At 43.4% G+C, this 17,620-nt stretch overlaps 1 protein-coding gene across 1 annotated transcript in view; it reads right to left on the bottom strand.

Annotated features, from left to right (window-relative positions):
• The window catches only part of Acoxl (acyl-CoA oxidase like), a 276,006-nt gene that overhangs the window by 70,754 nt on the left and 187,632 nt on the right, over nt 1-17,620 (bottom strand). Inside the window, 1 exon segment of the mRNA XM_021179280.2 lies at nt 9,512-9,623. Within this exon segment, the coding sequence (XP_021034939.1) occupies nt 9,512-9,623 (112 nt within the window).

Here is a 17,620-nt window from a genome sequence, read left to right as displayed (position 1 = left end):
GAGAGGGAGGGGGAGAGGGAGAGGGAAGGGGAGAGGGAGAGGAAGGGGGAGAGGGAGAGGAAGGGGGAGAGGGAGAGGAAGGGGGAGGGAAAGGGAGACTCTTCAAGAATACAGCCCCAGTGACCCAGTTCCTCCAAATAAGACCTACCTCCTAGTTTCCATCATTGATCAATAATGATGGATCAATAATCCATCAATGGATTGCTCTATTGACTAGGTTTGTGTGCTCAGTCCCCTCTCAGGAGCTGCTAGCTAGGAGTCAGGTCTTTAACACTTCAGAATGGGTAGGGATATTTTATTTTCAAACCACAACAGTAAAACAAAACAAAAAGAAGCCAAAGAGATGTAGCTTTCTGTACAGCAATGAGGCTAGGGAACTTCACAGGTTCCCATAGAGACCCTAAAAATAATAATTTTAAAAGTAAATGGAAAAGTGAAATCAGCCACAGTATAGGGAGTTGAAAGAAGATTACACACTGGAACACGTTGGTTTGCTACTCATGGATAGAGAGCCATGCAGAAGAGTGGGAATGACCTAGTCAGAGAAATGTTGGAAATGCTGTTTTGATTTGATGATGTAGGGCTAATGTTACAGAGAAAAATACTGTATTCCAGTTAGTAAATGTGTTCCTCACCAGGAAGAGTTCTGTTAAGTTCTTGACATATGTCTTGGGAACACAGACACAAGCAAGAAGCAACAAATGAAAGAAAGACTTTAAAACGAACCCTATTGTTCATACTGGAGTTGGAGCCATCATTAAAAACTCATGGTTTCTAACGGTTTCTAATACATATGACTTAATATATGTTCATATTTATACGTAACCTATGGCTTTGGAAAGAAAGCAGAGGGAACCCAAGGAGAAGACACTGGATTTTAAATACAATTCTCTCCAGAGCAGCCTGGGCCCCTGATCTAGAGTTGCCAGTAACAAAGAAAAACCATGAAGTAAGAAAATGCTCAAAAAGAAAGAAAAGAAAAAGAAAGAATGAACGGAAGAGGTGTCAGGGTGTCTATGAAAGGGACATGGAGACCAAGCTAAACAAACAGTTCATCATGGCTAAAGCTATGAGCATTTTTTTGGGGGGTGGGATCAAAATCAAGAAGTAATCAACAGTATTGGATTATAGACCAAAGGGTAAAATAATTATTGACGAATCCATTCTGATGTAGTAGGATTTCACTGAATGAATAATTTGGGGAGATACTTTTGTTTCCAAGTAATACATGTATGATGAGATGAGGGAAAGAGAAGCTCCTTCCCAGCCAAGAAGCCAGCACAGCACTTCTGGATGCAAGGAGGAGCATCTCTGGACTGTCCTCAGTCCCCTTGTTCCCCTGGTGACCAACACCATGAAGAAAGCATGGGCTGTCTTGATCCAGGCAGGCAGCCAGTAATGAATGTGCCTGACTATATGATCTCAAAGACTCCTTCCAAGCTCACAGACTCCTGCGGAAATGGCCACCATTCCCATGTAATTATCAGGAGTAAAATTTTCTTTCCTCTTCTTTATTTCGAATTCCTCTTAACCTTCCCAGTCTCTTCTCAGAAAGATAGTTTAGAGCTCTGGGTATGGGAAAGAGGGAATATTATGTGACTATTTCCTCCAAATGGAAATACTCCTTCCTGGAGGGAGGCTCAGAGGCACAGGAACAAACACAACAAGGTGCAGGAAGCTTCTAAAACTTACAGTTCACAAGGTCTCTCCACAGGTTATATAAGCTGGAACAATTGCTAAATAAGAGGAAGATTTCCAGTGGAAGTGTGCAGGGAACTCCAAAGTCATCACCCCTTCTGAGGTAGGCTTTTCAGTGACGCACCTGCCTGTGTCACCCATGCCTTTGAGTGACTCCTCACCTATTGCCTTGTATGTACCTCTCACCCCAAATCACACTGAGTTAGTAGGCTAGACTCAGATGGAATCATTTCTTTGGTTTATCATGGTGTCCTGTCTGGAGTGAACAGTCACTTGCTAATGTCTTTCTAGTAAAGTCGTGCACAGAGAGGGTTGGAAGCGAGGGAGAAAACGTGAGTCCCGATATTAATAAGTTTCTGAGCTCCTGTGGGTGGAGAACGGAGCAAGAGAGAAAAAAGACCAAGTAACAGGATAGTTTTCATGACATAAGTCTTAGTCAGAGTTCTCTAGAGGAACAGAAACAAGGGGATGAATGAATATGAATATTTACATGTATGCATGTGTGTATGCATGTGTGTGTGTGCATGTGTCAAAATTTATTAAGTGGGCCTTAAAATAGCAACGATGGCCATGACAAAGAGGGAGGAGCTAAGCAAATGCTTGAGAGCACTGAAGGCTGAGAGGTGAGCACAGCCCATCGTGGGGCTTCCTGACTTTCTGTTCCTAGAACTCAGCAAACCACTGCCTACCCCTTCCTGGGTGTGACAGCCCTTCCTGGGCCATGTCATCCCTTCCTGAGCATGTCACCCCTTCCTGGGCGTGCCATCCCTTCCTGGGCCATGTCACCTCTTCCCTGTCTCAGGCCTTTCAGTATTTAAACCCTGAGCAACAGAACCTGTTTCACATCCCAGAATTTTTAAGCACTAGACAGCTGAGAGGAAGTTGAAGTTTTGTATAAAGCGGCCCTTGAGTTTAACATAAACTATGAATCTGGGACATGTGACCTCTCATGGCATCTTCTGTCTCTAATGATCTGTGCCTGGAGCAAAGCTCTTGATGTTTCTGTGCCAAGAGACTATTAGGCAAGTACCTGCTCATTCAGGTCACCATACTAGGTTTTTTGTTTGTTTCTAAGAGATTTTATTTTTACTATTTATTATGTGTGTGGGGTGTAAGCATGTGAGCGCAGTGTCTGTGGAGGCCAGAATAGGACAGTAAGTTCCCTGGAGTTTGAGTTGCAGGCTCTTGTGAGCCATCTGACATGGATGCTGGGGATGGAACTCACCCTGAAAGGACAATATGTGATGCACTTTTAGCCATTGAGCTGTCTCTCTAGCCTGTTTGTTCTAAAACTTAACAAGTATAGGCTGGAAAGATGGCTCAGCAGTTACCAGAATATGCTGCTCTTGTAGCAGAAGAGGATCCTTCAGTGGTTCCCAGCACCCACACTGGGTGGATCACAATCACCAGCAATTCCAGGTCTAGGGGATTTGTTGTCTTTGGCCTCCACAGCTACCTGTGCTCACTTGTACTTAACCCCCCACCCACACAAGTATGCATAACTGAAAATAAGAAAAATAAAGCTTTTACGTTTAACAAGCAGACTGCCGGCTACCATTCTGTCCTGTCTGTAGCCTCAAACGGATACAGCCAGCACTGGAGTCTCTGTCTGAGCTGACTGACAGCAATATTTTCCTAGCTCCATCAGCCACCATCTCACCAGTGTTCTTGAAGATCCTTATTGAGGGATGCTCTGAGTGCCCTTTGCCCAGGCATGTGCCACTCATGGGCCATCCAGTCACTACCGACACTTCTCCTTTTCTACAGATGAGAGCTGAGATGAGATCCCCAACCCCAACTCTTGGACCTGAACAAATATATTGTCAGGCTTAAACTTGTAACAAACAGAACAGCTGCCATTGTTTGCAGAAGCTCTGTGGTATTGTTACAATTTAAAGATCCACATTTAAAGCCGCAGGCAGTCAGAATGCTCCGGTTGTACATCAACAACAATAAAAACCGGAGTAATGTAGTTGTCTAAATAGAAAGTGCTACATAGTTATGCTTCTAGTGACCTTATTTTCAGACTTCCCTGATTCTCCATCTCCAAATAAAGAAAAGGAGCAGTTTACTGACTTGGATTTGACAATCTCTCTCGATGCTTCTTTGTTTGCATACTTCTCTTTCCTTTCAACTTGGCCTTGAGGTTGGCCGAGGTCAACCTGCATGAGCTTTCTTAAATCACTCTTTCCCAGTGGATTCCTGTACCCTCTAAAGTAGAGGCACTGTCTTAGTTAGGGTTTCTATTGCTGCCACAAAACACCATATCAGAAAGCAAGTTGAAGAGGAAAGGGTATATTTGGCTTACTTGACCAGATTATCGTCCCTCATTGGAGGAAGTCAGGATAGGAATTCAAGCAGGGCTGGAACCTAGAGGCAGGAGCTGATGCAGAGGCCATAAAGGAGTGCTGCTTACTGGCTTCTTCCCCATGGCTTTCTCAGCTTGCTTTTTTTTATAGAACCTAGGACTACCAGCCCAGGGGTGGCACCACCTACCATGGTGGAGCCCTCTGTCACTGATCACTAATTGAGAAGATGACCTACAGCTGGTTCTCATGGAGGCATTTCTTCAACTGAGGCTCCTTCCTCTCTGATTACTCTAGCTTGTGTCAAGTTGACACACAAAATCAGCCAGTACAGGCACATACTGTAAACTTAACCAACTACCTGTGTCTGGAGGAGTCACAGACCCTAGTATTGCCTAACCCAATAAAGCCTTAAACTATATTCTAAATACTTATCCTTATACCCACAGATAAATGTTGCTCTTTCCCCTGGTGGTGGTTGGAATAAGAATGGCCTCCATAGGCTCATATGTTTGAATGCTTGGTCCCCAGATGATGGTACTATTTGGAAAGGATTGGGAGGTGTGACCTTATTGGAGGAAGTGTGACATTGAAGGTGGACTTTGAGGTTTCAAAAGGCCCACTCCATTCCCAATTATTTCTCTGCCTCACACAGCCTCCTACTTTCAGATAAAGATGTAGGCTCTCGGCTACTGCTCCAGTACCATGCCTGCCTGCCTGCCTGCCTCCCTGCCACCATGTTCTCTACCATGGTGCTTATAGACACGAACCCCAAACTAAACATTTATTTTGTAAGCAGCCTTGGTCATGGTGTTTTATCACGGCAATAGGAAAGGTAACTAAGACAATGCTCTTCATCAAAGGAGCTTCGTTTTGAAAGAAATGGAGGCTGCTACAGAGGTCCACAACTGGTCAGAATGCAAGGATACATGACCAGGGTATGGGCAGCCCCACTTGGTACACATATAACACAGCTTCTACAACTGGGACTACTGAAGGACAGTATATTCTAGACTTGACAGGGATGCTGCACCCATGAAATCTCAACAATATGTCAGCCTAAATAAGACCTGCATAACAACAACAGGAATGGGGGAGAGTTCCACTCCTGGATGAAGAGCTCCACGCATTCAAAAGCTAGAGAGAGAGAGAGAGAGAGAGAGAGAGAGAGAGAGAGAGAGAGAGAGAGAGAATACATTTTTTTCCAAGACTTATCTGGCGGGTTATCTGATCCCAGTCCTAAACACATGTACATACAGCAACACTGAATGTATTGTTACATCTGTGTAGCAACAGAAGTTATAAGTATAAAAGGAATGGGGGAAGCAGGAGTTAGAGGGGGGGATAATGGAAATACATTACACTTATGTGTGGAATTCTCAAAAACTAAAGAAACCTCAAAAATTCAAGTAGAGGTGTAGCTAATATGAGGGGATGAGAGGCAGACCATGGAGTAACTCTAGACTAACTAGGACTAGTTCACTTACCTAGGGTCTCATCTCTCTACCTACCCAGCTTCTGACATGTACATTTGAAAGTAAAGTCATTTTCCAAACACACTAATTACTGATAATCTGTCTTCTTGTCTACAGATCCCCCTGCATGTCGGCAGCTTTTCCTGGTGCAATATTCCCAATATGCCAAACCATTTCTCATTGGTATATATTTTCCCCCACAGTGGGGAAATGAGGCAGCAACTATGAACAGCCCTTACAACACAAGTCTGAAAAACCAGAGAAATGAACCCCCAAGGGAGGCCAGGGTGAGTGCTCCGTACTGTCACCAGCAAAGTAGAGGCTTCTCTGAGGGGAGAGAAACACACGATCAAATGACTGCAAGGGGCTGGCTCTGTTGTGTGGATGTTCCTGTTGGAGGAACAGTAGTTGTCCAATGCTCTGAGAAGATTGGTCAACATGGCTACAGTGGAATGTGCTTTTGAAAAAAAATATCCTCAAAGCTTTACCAAAGAACTAGGAAGACACATGTTCCTGAAGCCACCTTGGCTTCCCTCCTCCTTCTCCTCCTTCTCCTCCTCCTCTTCTTCTTCTTCCTCCCCTTCCTCCTCCTCTTCTTCCCCCTCTTCCTCCTCCTCCTCCTTTTTTTAAATCTGAAAGCTCTAAGCCAAGTATTACAGTTGTTTTCAGGAGAATTAGGGACAGTAGATGAACTTTCCCTCCTTTGGCACTAGCTGAGGACTACTGACCAGCCTCTGCTTAGGTCAGCTATTCTAACTACTGAGAAGAATCATTTTATTACGACATGCAGTTAACGTATGGAAGCAAACACAAGCTCACCTGTATCCAGCTGAGTGAAAACCCCGAGGTGAATACAAACTAGAATACAAACTAAAATAATAGATGTCCATATTCTTTCTACTAACCTTGTAGGTTTTTTCTTAATTTCGCTTCAGGCTAAAACTGGATGTGGACTTTCCCCAGGGTAGGAGCCTGTTTGATAATCTTGATGGTCTTCTTTCTGATTAGCCCTAGAAACTGTCTGTGTGCTATGAATATTTAATGGTATTGTCTGTAAACAGGTTACATGGACAGTAGAGACTGACCTAATTAACATGAATGCAGCAGTTAGAGCTTCCACGGCTACTTTACATATTCAATGAAATGCTGGCCATGTAGCACATTTGCATTGTACTCAGCCTTATTATTCCAAATTACAGAAGAGGATGCTGAAGTTTGGCAGCAGCAAATCTTAACCGTCGGGTTCTAAAGTCCTTTCCAATTTTTCGGCACATCCTTTGCCGAAATGTTTATTTGATGTTTGGAAAACACACTCGCATGTGTGAAAGTTTTCTTCTTTCAAAATCAGAGTAGACACTAATGAAAACACTTACTCCTCCTCTGGCAGAAGACAACTGTAAATAGAAAAAATGTTTCTGAATGTTTAGGAAGTTTCAGAGCATCCATACTATGTGAAGAATAGAACTGAGGGCACAAGAATTACTATGAAAACACACCTGCATGTGTAAGGTATTTCTAGACATACCTGCATTGTGAGGGTATCATGTGTGTCTTTGAGGATATTTCTAGAAAGGTCTAACTGAGAAGGAAAGATCTACCCTGAATGCAAGCAGTAGGATCCCATGGGCTGGGTCCCCAGCTAAATACAAGAGAAGAATGTGAAGAGAGCATTTGGTGCAGATGTAACATGACTGGCTGCCTAGAGATTCTGCAGCCATGCCTGCACTGCTGTGATAGACAGGATGCCTGCATGGCTGTGATGGACAGCACTCCTGCACTGCTGTGGAGGACAGGATGCTTGCACTGCTGTGATGGACAGGATGCCTGCACTGTTGTGATGGACAGGATGCCTGCACTGCTGTGGTGGACAGGATGCCTGCACTGCTGTGATGAACAGGATGCTTGCACTGCTGTGATGGACAGCACTCCTGCACTGCTGTGATGGACAGGATGCTTGCACTGCTGTGATGGACAGCACTCCTGCACTGTTGTGATGGACAGGATGCTTGCACTGCTGTGGGACAGCACTATTGCACTGTTGTGATGGACAGCACTCCTGCACTGCTGTGGAGGACAGGATGCCTGCACTGCTGTGATGCACAGGATGCCTGCACTGCTGTGATGCAGAGGATGCCTGCACTGCTGTGATGGACAGCACCCTCACACTGTGAGGCAAGCAACCTTCCGTGAGCTATTCTGGTCCGAAATCTTGTCAGAGCAGTGAAAAAAGCAACTAGTATACAGGCACAGGCTTCCCACACATGGACACATTGGTAAATACAAAATAAATATTTTTCCATTGTGTCTGTGATTACCACTGTGGTGCCCTTTGTTCTGGCATTTTGGGATTTCCCACTGGTTAGATTGTTAGCATTTTCCACCTTTGTCTATTTCCCTCTCTTGCAATTTCATCTTTAGCTCTTTCTTCTATAGTGTTGAAAGCATGGTTCACAGGCTATATTTTCTCCATTCTCAATTGCGCCCTGGGTGCAACTCATCTTCGCCCTGAGTGATAGCCTCCCTCTCTGCAGCTGTACAGAGAGCTTGGACAAAAAGCCCAGAGTATGAGGAGTGACTTAAACTCACCAGATCGTGCCGCTGTGGCCTGGCAGAGCCTCGCCTCACATCTCTACCTGAAAGATGGACTGATTTGCTCATCCCCAGGCCCAGCTTCCAACAAGTCCTTAGGCAGTATGGCACTACTCCATAAGGATGAGTCTCAACTGCTTATGATCTCCAGGACTCTTGTGCATTCAGCCAGTTCCTGGGAGAATGCATATCTCCAGATGCACTGCATTCTCTTCATTCCTATCTCCTGTTAGACCGAGTGACATCACTGTGCCATTGATATAAAGAGAGTGGATTGAAAGAGAGTTCCAGGACTCAGTTCTTGTCCCTTTAGCACCTGGCTCCAGCACAGAGGAGCAAATCTCTCTGTATCCTGGTTCTTAAGCCCTGAGCGCTGACTCAGAGACTGGATGAGTAAAGTTCTCTGGGGTCTTGTTGACCACTTGCCTTAGACCAAATAATGAACCCTGTTGAGCTGGAGTGCTGCCTGAAGCCAACCCACTGGCACTGAGCATGACAGCTATTCCTTCTTGGTATCTATCAATGATGGCATTTTCTTTTTTACATGTGTGTATTTGTGTGTGGGTATTTGTATGTAGGTATGTGTGGGTGAGTGGCTGCCCATGCACATGTGTACACATGCTTGTAGAGGCCAGAGATCAACATGCGGTGTTTTCCCCATCCCTTCTCATTCCCATTCTCTTACTTTTGAGGCAGGGTCTCTCACTAAGCATGGAGCTCACTGGCTGGTTACACAGGTTGGGTGGCAAACACCAGGAGACTCTTGTCTCCACCTCTTTAGTACTGAGCTTACAGGCATACCATACTCACTGGTATGCACTCGTGGTAGTGAGTGCTACTATACTCACTGCGTTCTCCCTCCCTCTGTCTGTTTCTCTGTCTCTGTATGTCTCTCTCTGACTGTCTCTCTGTCTCTGTCTCTCTGTCTCTGTGTGTGTGTGTGTGGAGTGTGTGTGTGTGTGTTGGAGATGGGGTGACTTTCGTCCTCATGCTTGCACAGAAAGCTCCTTAGGAATGGAGCCGTCTCTCCACCTCCTGTATTATGTTTTCACAGAAAATCCATGGATTTCTTAATAAAAAGTGCAACACACCTCAGGCTAGCACAATGCTAACTTTACATATGTTCAATGTACAGATTTTCTCCAGAGGACAATTTTTTTTTTTCATTCCCAATGAAAATCACCTCACTCTGCAGCTTCCATGGCACCAAATGATGCTTACAGGCAGGATTCTAGAACAGCGCACAGAGGGTTAAACAGTACTATCACTCTTCAGGGGCAGGTGAGGTTGCCCTGTAAGGCGGCCTGTGCAGCCCTGAGTGCTCTGCCAGCTTCAGATTGGGCGGATTCATCCCCTACTAAATTAAACACAGGGTTCAGCTATGCCTTACACATTCATCAAAAGGAAACAAACAAACAAACAAACAAACAACAGTATCATTACCTTATAGTAAATTCTGGACACCAAACTCCGCTGAAGAACCCTTTCTCAAAAATTCACTGCTTTCAGCAGAAAGGCAAGACGTCCTACCGTGTCAGTGTTAAACGCCAGGAAACTGGAGGAGAAGAAACAAAACATAGTGACCAGAGTTATTAGTTTGCCCTTAAAAAAAAAAATCACAGCTAAATTGGAGGTGTTGTGGTGGGTGGCACATGCCTTTAATTCCAGCATCTGGGAGGCAGAGGCAGATCATTGTGAGTTCCAAGCCAGCCTGGTCTGCAGGACAGTCAAGGCCACAGACGCTCAAGTGTTCTCTCTCTCTCTCTCTCTCTCTCTCTCACACACACACACACACACCACACACCACACACACACACACACACACACACACACACACACACACACACACACACACCACTGTCTCAAAACAACAAACAACAAGACCAAAACACTTTAAAGAGCCCCCAAGGATGGTTTATAATGGCTGGTGAGAGCTGGAGATGCGGTCCAGCAGTGCTGAAGAGCACACACTGCTCTTTTAGAGCACCTGAGTTCAGTTCCCAGCACCCACGTCAGGTAGCTAACAACTGCCAGTAACTCTAGCTTCAAATGAGCCAAGGCCTTGGCCTCTACAGGCACTTGCACTCACATACACACACAGAAGCACATGAATTAATATACACATAATTTTAAAATATTAAAAAAATAAAAGAGCCAGACAGATGTCTCAATGAGTAAAAGCACTTGACACAAACCTAATTAATGAGTTTAATCTTTTCATCCTGTAGTAGAAGAATAAAGCTGACCCACAAAAGTTATCCTTGAACCTCCCTCCACACAGGCACCATGGCATATGTCATGTACACACATGTGCGCGTGCGCATGAGCACATACACACACACAGACATATACACACATGTACACGTATACACACACATGCACATACATACATATGTGGTGATGAAGATGATGATGAAGAAGAAGATAGTAATAATAGAAATTATTATTACAGCAGAATGTGTATTTTTAAAACCCCAAATCACTTTCTTCCTATAGGAAGGCATCATGAATATGGCACCCATCCCAGCTCTCACTGGCATTACATGGGCTTCTTTTCAGTACTTCCTAGTGAGTGCTTGGCTCTGGCTTATTCTACATATTTGTCCTTGTGCTATAAAAGGAATATGACTCCCTGATTTTTCTACCAACTATGGCATCTTAAGAGTCAAATATTTTCTATGTAGCTCTTCTTTATTGACAGTTATGCCATTTCTATCAGGTGAAGCTCATAACAACATTCAAGATTTTCGAGTTATTATCTACTATTGAGTTATTGAGAACTGTCTATATTGAATTATTATCTAACATCATAATTAATATACTGTTTAGGAAACCGAAGCTCAGAGGGATGCAGTCACCTTCTAAGAAGGATGGATGTTACATGGAGAGAAGACCTTCAGGTCTTGATGAGTTTTATTCTGGGGGATCCAGATACTGGAGGGAATAAGTGCCCAGCAGGCTGTAGGCAAGCATAGGGGAAACAGATCATGTTTCCCCTCAGGAGGTAGCCATTGATACCTTTCCCATTTGGCAAAGGGGGGAACTGAAGCATGGGGTGTCAAGAGGCATAAACACCGATAGTCAAATGGCTCCTACCCTGGGTTTTTTTCTCACACAAGTCTGACTTGGTGCTGATTTTGTGTTTCTTTCCCACGGATCTCCTGATAACCTAGATCACAGGATACAGGAGTACTCAGGAGACAGCTCTGCTTCAGTTCCTGGGATCCACATGTTGCAAAGAGTGAACAGACATCTGTAAGTGTCCTCTGACCTACACACACACACACACACACACACACACACACACACACGTAGATAATGTAATTTTTTAAAAAGTGTGTTTTATTAGTTTGCCTCTCTGTTGGTGTGATAATCAGTGATTGAAACAACCTGGGAAGGAAAGAATTTACTTAACCTATAGTTCCTGATTATTTCCATCACTGTGGGAAGGCAGGGCAGGAACTCAAGGTAGAAACCTGGTGGCAGGAACTGAAGCAGAGGCCATGGAGAAACATTGCTTACTGGCGTATTCTGTACAGTTTGCTCAGCCTGCTTCTTCATATAACCTAAGACCACATGCCTAGGGTAGCACCACCCTGCAGTGGGATGGGCCCTCCCACACCAATCATCAATCAAGAAGCTCACCCGCAGACAGGCCAATCTGATGGAGGCCTTTTCTCAATTGATTTTCACTCTTCCTAGATGACCCTAGGCTATGTCAAGTTGACTAAAAGCTAACCAGTCCATAGGATTCTAATTCATAAATGGTTTCCCCATAGCTCACGTTCCTGTTTTCCTACATCTTGGGAAAGGGAAGAATTGCGAGACCCCAATAACTCAGGTTCCCACTAATTAAACCTTAAAAGTCCAGTTAGCTGATGCTCATTCTAAGCAGAAGGGCACTCATTCTTCATGAGCTGGAAGGGCAAAGTGCTCAACGAGCTGTTACCTTCCTCAAAGACAAAGGTGGTGGTGGGGTGGGGGTGGGGGAGCTTACACACCAGTTCCTGGGAAATCACAATCACTATATATCAATGCTCATTCTGAACCTAGCTTCAGAAAGCTGAGTTCCTCACTTGGTTTAGTTCATGACAGGGGTAAGGAACTTGCGTGGTTTTTTTTTTGTTTGTTTGTTTTTTTATATGACTTAATCATCCAGTGGCTAGTCTATGAAGCCTGGAATTGTGAATGTTTGTGTTGGAAACTGCTGTTCTATCTTGGGATGTTTGCCACACTTCAGTGTATATTCCCGTTAGGCTGTGCACTGTGTGTGCAGGGCCTCACCCACACATCCGTGTCCCCTATGAGCACAAGGAAGTCACCCAAAAGTAGAAAGCCTTGAAACTTGGACCACTGCCAGGAGGGACCTCGAATAACTGCCTGTTTTACAAGGAAGCCACAATGACTAAAGAAGGAAAACTAGATTCAAGGTAAATGCAGATCCCCGGTCATCAGAGAAACGCAAATGAAAACTGGAGTGCAATGGCATGCTACACCCAGCTGTCTGTCTAAAATTAAATATATTGTGTCAAATGTTGCCAAGGACGTGGTAGAGAAGCCAGACCACTCATATCTACCCAGGAAAGTGTCAAATGGTCAAACCGGCTCCGGCACTCCCACAGTCTCTCATAAAACAAGCACATACGTTATGACTAGCAATTCCATGTCTCCTATATGCCCAAGAGAAATCAAGAGCAACGTTCATAAAAAAGCCTATATAAGACTATTCATAGCTGCCCTACTCACCGGAGCGAAAAGCTAGAAACATCCCAGGTGTCCATCAGTTATAAGAGAATGGAGAACAAATCACAGAATATCCATAAAATACCACTCAGTAATAAAAAGGGGAGAAAGTAATACTTATGACACCACGAATAAATCTCAAAAAGCATTATATTGAATTATTGAGGCAGCTACAAAAGAGTATAGACAGTATGTTCCATTTACATAAAACCCTAGAATGGGAAACTCTAGGCTTTGGTGGAAAAATATCAGAATAACATGTATGCACTTGCCAAAACTCAACAAGTGTACATTTAAGTTCTGTGCAAGAGATCATAAGAAGATTCTACATAAGAAGAAAAGGAATTGTCCCCACAGGTTGAACTTGAGTAAACACTGCTATTTCAGAGTGTACTTTAAGATGCACACAGAGATAAGCTGATGCAATGATGCCCACACTGTATAACAATCCCAGAAGCTCACAATGGAGCTGAAAACTTACCATTGCCTATGGGTACCCTGGCCATTATAAGAGCCCACAACACAAGAGCAGGGTGTGGTGGTACACAACTTGAATCCCCGTACTTGGGAGGCAGAGGAGGGCAGATCTCTCAGTTTGAGGCTAGTCTGGCTTACAGACTGGGTTTCAGGACAGCCAGGGCTCTGAAGAGAAACAAAGACGCTCACAACACATCACAGGACTTGCTTGTTTGCACAGATGCTGCTGTGAACATATTTACTGTGCTGCCTGCCAGCTCATGTAAAAGTACAGCATAAGTAAATAGGTATAAAGTTTAATGCTATATAATGATAATAAACAACTGTATTATACCCTTATGCATTTACAAGGCTATAATTTATCATTATTTTAGTATATAATAAATAGCTGTTAAAATATTTACTGTTAAACAATGTGCCATGTTCCAACAGTGATGGCCACATAAACCCACGGTGGCACCATGTCCTGTAATTTCACCAAGAGTCCAAGCTGAACACTGATCTATACCATCCAGTTTTGTGACATATACTCCATAATATTCCCACTACAAAACAGCCTGGGGACTCAAATCTCATCCCTGTTGTCAAGTGGCACATGATGGTGTACATGTGATAGAAATTTTTAGCAGGAACAGTAAGTAAGTGGCATGTTCATGGTAGATTTTCTGTGAAAGGTGAATACATGAGTGTTCACCCTCGAATCCTTCCCACTTGGTTGTATATCTGAGCATTTTCACAGTTAGATATGGATAACCCCACACTGGGAGGCAGAATCTTCTCTCCCTGGTATCCAGATGCCTCTAGACTGATATATGCGTGAGGGTAACGTTGGCAGGCTCACCTGCAGGATGGTGAGAGGCAGAGCTTCCTGGGACAGTCCGGGTATAACCTCTGCTCAGACCCTCCTCTTTTCTGTGAGTCTGCCCTCCTCCCTGACAACCTACAGCTGTACCTCCCAGCCTAGTCTCATGAAGCCTTTCTGAACCAGGCCTGGTTCCTCTACAGTCCAAAGGAACAAGAGCCTTAGGTAACCCCATACTAGCTGCCTGCTTAGAGAAACTTCAGAGAATTGGGGAGTTCTCAGCCCTTCTTACTGTGTGCTCTCCCCCAACACTCCTGGGTACTTCCCTTGGACATTGTCATTAAGACTTAATTCATCCTATTCAAATAGAGTATGAGTCCCATGGAAACAAAGTTCAGCTACTGCTAAGTCGTCATACTGATGTGCAGAACCATGTCTGGCACATAGGGAGTTCTGGACATGTGTTGGTGGCAATAGCTCTCCTTTACAGAAAAAAACAAAGTGTGGGATTTAAGTGACTAACTACCAACATACAGAATGAGTAAATCCTGGCTATGGGAGAGAGATGAACTATTCTAGAGGATGTTTCAGTTTCTTTTCTATTGCTATGAAGAGACACCATGACCAAGACAACTTATGGGAGAGAAAGTTTATTTGAGGTTTATAGTTTCAGGGGTTTAGAGTTCCAGGACCATCATGGTGGGGAGCATGGCAGCAGGCAGGCAGGCATGGTGCTGAGAGCTTACATCTTGAGACACAACTACCAGACAGAGAAAGCTAATTAGGAATGGCATGGGCTTTTGAAACCCCAAAGCCCACCCCCAGTGACAATTCCTTCGACAAAGCCACGCCTCCTAATCCTTCCCAAACAGTTGCATCAAGCATTCACACATATAAGCCTATGGGGCCATTCTCATTCAAACCACCACAGAGGTGAAAAACTTAGACAAAAAAAATAAGTGGGCTAGTGCTTTCCAAATATTTACAGTTGGAATACTGCCTCGGCACATCTCAAATCTATCCTGGAAATTTTGCAGGGGATATAAATTTGCATATGTTGAGAGCTTGCCATGTTCCAGTGACAAAAATACATCTAGCTCTGCTCTCTGAAAAGGAAACAAAGAGGGAATGATTTGCAGCAGGCTGTGAACATGGGAGGATGAAAGGGATACTGTTGGGGACTGCACTCTCCTCTCAGCTCTGTTAGAAAAACAGTGAACCAGTCAGCCGGGGGCTCTCTCAAATCCCCAGCAGTGGTGTTCCAATGCTAAAAGAAAGTCACTGCTGGTTTCCTAAAGTGTGTGAGGACAAAGTGAGGCACAAAAAGTAAGAGAGACTTCAGTAAAGCAACTCAAACTCTAAAATAAAGCACAGTTTGGATAAACAGGACATTAAGGAGCAAGGATGAAAAGAGACTGGCTGCAAATCTGTGCATTTTTCTTTATCCCAATGGTTATGAGAAGTTTAATACATAGTTTATTGTATATTCTGTGTGGTTTTAGATTTATTTTCTATGTATGATGTTTTGCCTACACGTATGTATGTTCACCATGTGTGTGCCTGGTACCCTCAATGGCCAAAAAGAGACACTGTATATAGTAATAACAAATAAATTATATATATATGTGTGTGTGTGTATGTGTGTGTGTGTGTGTGTGTGTGTGTAAATAATAAATAAAAAACTGGAATAAATTTTAAAAATGGAGTTATAGGTAGGTAATACCCACCATGTGGGTGCTGGGAATTGAATCCAGGTCCTTTGCAAGAGAAGCAAATAGTCTTAACTCCTGAGCCATATCTCTAGTTCCCTTCTCCATGTTTTTAGTCGAGATTATAAGATTGCATTTTCTAATAGTTTTTTTTAAATTAATTCAATATATTTGGGTTATAGAGAACAATAATCAATTTCTAAGTAAAAGTGATTATTTTAAAAATACTATGAGCTCTCCCAAAGTAGAATTAAAAAAAATAACATTTATGGGCATAGTAAAACAGAAAAGTGGTGTCTTGATTTCATTTCCTGTTGCTGTCATAAAACACCTGGACAAAAGCAACTTAAGGGAGAAAGGTTTACAACCCCAGGTTATAGCCCATCCCTTCCAGAAAGTCACAGCTTCAGGAATCAGTGTCAGGCAGCTTGTCACATGACATGGAAGCTAACAGCAGAGGGCAATCACCCAATGCTCGCTCACCAGTACTCAGCTGCTCGCTGTTCATTCGGTCTGGGACCCAGACCATGAAATGGTGCTGTGCACATTTGGGGTGGATCTTTCCACATGAGTCAGCCTAATAAGACAATCTCTCACAGGCATGGCCACAGGTGTACCTAATCTGGACAGCCTGTGGTTGAGAGTCCTTCTGAGGTGATTCTATATTGTGTCGAGTTGACAAAGAAAATTAACCACCACAGCGAGGTTCATTTGAGGAGAGACAGAGGGAACAGTGGTTGTCTGAAACACAGTAGGCCAGATGAAGCTCTGGGGAGACTGAACCACAGCAATAAAGCACCGGGACGCCACAAGAGGTGAACAGAGGACAAGGGAGGTAGCTGGAGGGGACTGATGGAGGAAAAGCTTTAGCCATCCTAAAGCCATTGGGTTAAATCCAGGTTTTGAATATTCTCCCAAGCTCAGATCATTTTCAAATCACATATTGACTTCTCCCACCAAATAAAAAGTTCTCCCCAAACAGTTCAACAATAAAACCATGCTGTAAGTCTAAAGCAGAGAAGTATACACATAAGAACAACAAGCTAGATGGTTCCATGGGTAAAAACTAATGATCCAGGTTCTAGCCCCAGAATTCATAGGACAGAAGTCAAGAACCAACTCCTGCAAGTTTTCCTCTGACCTTACACATGTGCTGTGGCACACATGTACATGCTCACACAGATACACACACACACACACACACACACACACAATAAATGTAAGAAATTTAACAAAGGCCTATCAGATTAAAAGAATAAAGAAAAAAATCACTTGATAAAATTTATAATGTAGCAATAACAAATGTGCACTAAAATAACAAATTGAAAATTTTAGGAAATTGTATCTTTCAGAAAAATCATTTTTTCTTAAATTTTACTATACTTATTAGTGTGTGATGGTATGTATGTACATGTGCACATGTGTATGTGACTGTGCTGCACAGATGTGTGCATGCATGTGAGTCTCTGAATGCATGCACATGTGTGCATATTTGTGTATACATGTGTATGTGTACAGGGTCCAAGGAGACCATAAGAGGGTGTCAGATTCTCCTGAGCTAGAGTTAAGATACTTGGGAGCCTGATATAAAGTCACAAGCTTACTTAAAACATGATGAGGTGTTTTTGTTTTTTGGGGGAAGGGTTTTTTTTTTTTTTTTTTTTTTTTTTTTTATAAATATTTTTTATATTTATCTGCCTGGTTCTCATGTGTGAACCTTTTAGAAGACAGTGTGGTCCAAAGAAGCCGAAATCATCATGCTACTGGTAGCAATTGTAGCATGAAACCTTTCCGGAGCTATCTACTGATGTTAAACATGGG

The sequence above is a fragment of the Mus caroli genome, chromosome 2 (assembly GCF_900094665.2).
Source record: "Mus caroli chromosome 2, CAROLI_EIJ_v1.1, whole genome shotgun sequence".
NCBI lineage: Eukaryota > Metazoa > Chordata > Mammalia > Rodentia > Muridae > Mus > Mus caroli.
This window is presented reverse-complemented; position numbering and strand designations above follow the sequence as displayed.